Raw genomic sequence first — 5,177 nt, 5'->3', positions numbered from 1 at the left:
ATGGAAATGTTATCGAAGAGGAATAAATAAACAACGGCTCCAAGTGTCAGGGCTGTGGGATATTCCGTTCTTGAGTTGTTCGGCGAAATTGATTACTCAAATTTGAAGCACACCAACGAAGCACACCAACGTGGCGGCCGGAAACCTCTAGAAACATCTGGAATTTAGTTTGGCTGTCTTTAACACTTTCTGCTGTATAATGAGCTAGCAAACATTCGTATAGACACATCTCCTAGTATATTGGCTGTTTAGGCCACAAAAACACGAGGGAAATCGATGTTTTTTATGCAACTGGCATATTTTTCGAAAGCCGTCAACATGTCGAAGCACGGTACCGAGATGAAAAGATGCAAACAGATATATTTTTAAAACCTCTTGTAGCTGATTAAGATAAAAACTCAAAAGGCTTTTTAGTTTTGTATTTTATGTTTTTGTGACGTCACGTTCAACCTGATAGCCCCAGAGAAAGAATTGTAAACCACCATGAGACTGTATGATATAGGTGCTTTATAGAAATCATTGCTATTACCTACACTGCCAAAACCGGTAAACAAGATATATCACTACTTCTATAGATCACTACAAGATGTATCACTACTTCTATAGACACTACAAGATGTATCACTACTTCTATAGATCTTTTCAATGCAACTATTTGGACAACAACTACGTCCAAGTTACAACGTTTTAGTATCTCTAAAGGAATGGAGTCGGAACCAGCAGCTTTTTCCTCCGTGCTGATCTTCTTTTTCAATATCACACATTCCTCCGCTGTAAAGGGTCCAGTTCTCAAATTTATCAGATTTACGGAGACTGGCTCATCCCCATCGTCAGATGTGGCAGATTCCTTGTCCAATGGCTGCTGGTGGAGATGGTTAAACTGACGCTTAAGTATACTTCTTAATTATTAAGGAGGGTAACTGAATTTTAGATAATTTAAAAATAGAGGAACCGTAGCCAGGGTAAAACATATTAAAAATTGTAAAAACATTCACTGGCTATATATAGTTAAAACTTTCGAGCTTTCGGCTGTCAGGCTACAGCCTTCAATGGATATGATGGAAAAAATGACAACTACAATATATACAGAAAAAAAGAACATATGAGGAATGTGAAGTCTTACGCAAGAGGCTCCAACATCGCTAAACACGCTTGGTCTTCAAATCACTCTATTGACTTTAAAAATTCCCAAGTGATTGACAAGGGTTCTTCTCGTACCCTCAAGACACTAGAATAATGGCACACCGCTTCTATAGATCATACAGATAACAATTCAAGGCCGCTCCCTAATCATTACTCTATTCTTGTAAAAACGAACAATTAGTTTGTTTTGTTTTTGTTTTTTTTTGTTTTTTGACACCTTTATACATATATTTTTTTCCCGTTTTAATATATTATTTTTATAGTCTCACCTATTTTTTGTATATATTTTAGTTGTCATTTTTTCTAGTCATATCCATTGAAGGCTGTAGCCTGACGGCCGAAAGCTCGAAAGTTTTAACTATATAAAGCCAGTGAACGTTTTTACAATTTTCAATATTTTAGCTAATATTCGGCAAAATTTGGCTTTGATTAGACGTCCGCGTTCTTTTTTGAAGGAAAAAAAAAACTAAACAGCCCTTTATTGGAGCAAATTGTAATGAATGGTCTCGTTTTACAAGTTTACCCAAAAACCTACAGATTCAGGTTCAAATTTGATACCTTTTCAGTCTTCAATCATTGCTTTTAGGACTTGCGATAAAGGAAGTAAGTTGCTCAAATGCATATTTTAAAATTGGATAAATAATCATCTCATTGAGTTTTAGTTTCACTGAGTTTTCTTGATTGACACAGACTGAAAATTTATCTATGGCCAAACAATTTAAACAAACATGAACCATTTGAATCCTCGCATGGTAATAATAACAATAATAGTTAGAAAAACTGTTATCAATGCAGGTTTGTGATCCGTTCGAGTGTCATATCGATTCCATTCAACCATCACCAGAACCGAGTTATGGAAGAGGCATATAACGAGAAAACCAATGATGTTTAATCTTAAGGCAGTGGATTCAAACTTTGTGGAAATGTTTGCCTGTTTCGCGATAATCTTCAAAAATTGTTAATCATGAAAGGATTTGCATATGCAACTTTCCGCGTTGGATCATTAATAAACCGCCGGCCTATCACAAACTACTAGTCATGTTTTAATTAGCGACTGATGAGAATTAGTTAAGAATTCCCTGAAGTGAAGTTCAAATGTCGGTTATCAACTTGAGGAGCATCTGGGGTGCTGCATTTTTATTTGACAAAACGTCTGTTAGTTTTAAGTCGGCTGGCAGCCATCTGCTTTATCCTCTTACTGTTTTAGTCTACTGGTGAAAATACTAGTTTTCTTCGTTGCCTTTTCTTTCTTCCTCTTTGGACTGCGCGAAACTTTCTTCCTGGTCTGCTTTTGCTGGTAACTTATCTGCAAAATTCCGGCTTGACCATAACTTTGAGCCTCTTTTAGACGAAGTCGATCTCCTTTTGAAGGAGCTAAAGGAAATAGAGCTCTTTTTGCCGATAGAAGAGCTCTTACGAAATGTGCTCAAACTTAGTCCCTCTGTACTATCCGTAAAGCAATAATTGTTTTTGTCACATCGTATTAGACGTGCAAGGTCTCGACGAAACTCCGAGTTAACCACCGAATAGATTATTGGATTTGCAGACGAGTTCACGACTATCAAGAGTTGGAAAAATCGGCGAAGCTCTTCCATGTACTTGAGGCCCGTGAAGGTCTTCCTTGGGTCTTTTGAGAAGATTTCCAACAACGTCATAAAGACGCCAGGAGCCATGCAAATCGCAAAAATTACGACCACAGGGGTAAGCAATCTTAGAGCGCGACGATTGTGCCTAGTTCTGTAATCTACATCTTTTCGGGCAGTGTCTCTGGACCTTGCTTGTCTGTAACTATCGTTTCTACGAATATTATCTCGCAGTTTGTTTCGTATGCGAACATAAGTAGAAGTTATAATGGCGAGGGGAAAGAAATAAAATGCCAGATTGTTAGCAGCCTTGTACAACCTAAAGGAGATCCAGTTGGGCCAGTTGGCTTGGCAAATCCAGAGTCCCACCTTCGGAATGGATTGCAGTTCCATGACCCAAAACAGTGGCATCACAATGATTATGAACGGCAGAAGCCATATAACAACCAGAATGCGCTTTGCTGCTTGCACGTTCATCCGCGGTTTCGTGCAATAAACGAGCATTCTGTAGCGGTAAAAGCCAATGGCGGTGATGCAGCAAATACCAGCGCCAAAGAAAATGTCAAAGAAGGGTCGAATTACTTGACAGGCGATCTTACCAAACGGCCACGAGAAAGAGAGCTCTATGCTGACAACATGAAGAGGATAATAAATGACAAGAATCCCTAAGTCAGCCAAGGCGAGATTTAGAATAAAGTGATTGCCAGCGATCTTTAAGTTTCGTTTCTTCGATGTAATGACACATACGATGATGTTTCCGATAATCCCCACCAAGGCAACGAGGAGTTGCAAAGAAAAAACAGCTCTAATTGCTGTACTCTTAAAGCGATCCAGAGGTTCATCTCTGCTGAAAGAGGAGTTTGTAGAATTCTCATATGAGCCTGTGGAATTAGTGCTGTTTGTGGCCATAACTTTTTCTGCAAATCAACTCCAACTTGACAAGGAAATTTGCCTTGGTCATCTAAATATACTTTACGGGATATTTATCTTTGAATTGATCAGTTCCTCAATGTTATTCAAATTATGAGCCGACGCTTTTATAGCGCACAACCCAATATGGATTTACATAAGTTTGAATTAATAACTCCCATAGTAGTGCAAATCAATTGCCTCTCTTCTACTGTCTAATGCGATATGCCATATGCCATATGAAATTAAAGGATATATTATTTACCGTCGTGGTGTCAGTATCCTGTTAAGGTAGATAAAAAAGATGTCCTTCAAATAAAAGAAATTGGTAGAAAAAACTGCATTTTCTCGAAGGGGTCGGAAGTGATCCACAATAAAAGCAACAAAATAAATAATCAACTTCATTTAGAAGCGACTTCATGTCATAGACCACTTACATTTTGAGGAATATGCACATAAGCTACGCAAGCAGGTGGGAGATACCATATTTAGAACTAGATTTCAAAGCAAGAGGGAAGAATATAGTTTTCTCGAAATTGACGTTTCAATCAGTTTTTTAGCCAGAATTGTTTTGCCTTATTGAAATGAGTTTTGATTAAAGAAATGATTGAGACACAAAAAGAGAATTTCAAAAATAATTTACAATTTTCGAATGTTTCTTAAGATGACCAAAATAAATTATTCATGCAATTTATCCACGTTAAATGCGTCAGGAACATTGCGCGCTTTTCAAAGCCGGAAGTAATTCTATTTAAAATTGTAAAAAACGTCAACAGACAAGAAAAACTTGACATTTTCACAAACGTTTTCCTGGTGGCGCCTTTCCAACTGCTTTAATTATGCTTCAAAATGAGTACCTGGCGTAGAGGGACAGAGGACCTTACACGCAAAAGAAAGCTACGCTTGCGTTTAATGCCATCATTAATTCAAAATTATGAAAACAACGTAAGTATGTCGTGGGTTTATTTACACGCAAATGACAATGATACCCATTTGGTAAAATAAGTACATGCTGCACACGTAGGCTAAGCAGTTATCTTGTCTTGTAAATTATCCTTGGGGTTCTCTAAGGAAGGAAGTTCATCATTATTCATTGTGCTAGATGCAAAGCCATAAATATAATTCTATTTTACTTTTTTTTTCTTTACGGCGTTTCTGCAACTCGTTTTAGTCTTCTCTTTAACCATATGTGTTGTGGCTCAATTTTACCCTTAGTTTAACTTTTGCTCAGTGTTTCTTTAATCTTATTATCATAACATTATTTTACCAAGAACAATGGGAAGGTAAAACTTAAAACAAGTATAAATTTGAATCGCAACATATATATGTATATATATATATATATATATATATATAAATACTGTCTGATGAGTGCGTGAGCACGATGAGTGTCGAAACTCGGAGTAACAGAGAATTTTGTCTCTTCGTTGTCTTCTTATTCAAAGCTCTACGCTTAAAGTGTATTGAGCACTGTTTAACGGCATTAGCCACTTTATTACACACACACACATATATATATATATATATATATATATATATATA

The 5,177-nt window shown here is 36.9% G+C and overlaps 1 protein-coding gene across 1 annotated transcript; it reads right to left on the bottom strand.

Annotated features, from left to right (window-relative positions):
* Positions 1 to 487: 487 nt before the first annotated feature.
* LOC138020743 (neuropeptide Y receptor type 2-like) lies at positions 488 to 4,019 on the bottom strand. Its single transcript, XM_068867677.1, has one exon. It carries the CDS (start codon positions 3,633 to 3,635, stop codon positions 2,367 to 2,369), a length of 1,269 nt encoding a protein of 422 aa, XP_068723778.1. The 5' UTR covers positions 3,636 to 4,019; the 3' UTR covers positions 488 to 2,366.
* Between the last annotated feature and the right edge of the window lie 1,158 nt (positions 4,020 to 5,177).

The sequence above is a fragment of the Montipora capricornis genome, chromosome 10 (assembly GCF_036669925.1).
Source record: "Montipora capricornis isolate CH-2021 chromosome 10, ASM3666992v2, whole genome shotgun sequence".
Lineage (NCBI taxonomy): Eukaryota > Metazoa > Cnidaria > Anthozoa > Scleractinia > Acroporidae > Montipora > Montipora capricornis.
This window is presented reverse-complemented; position numbering and strand designations above follow the sequence as displayed.

Excerpts from the sequence above, each read along its gene's own strand:
- LOC138020743 (XM_068867677.1), bottom strand. The coding sequence starts at position 3,635 with ATGGCCACAAACAGCACTAATTCCACAGGCTCATATGAGAATTCTACA.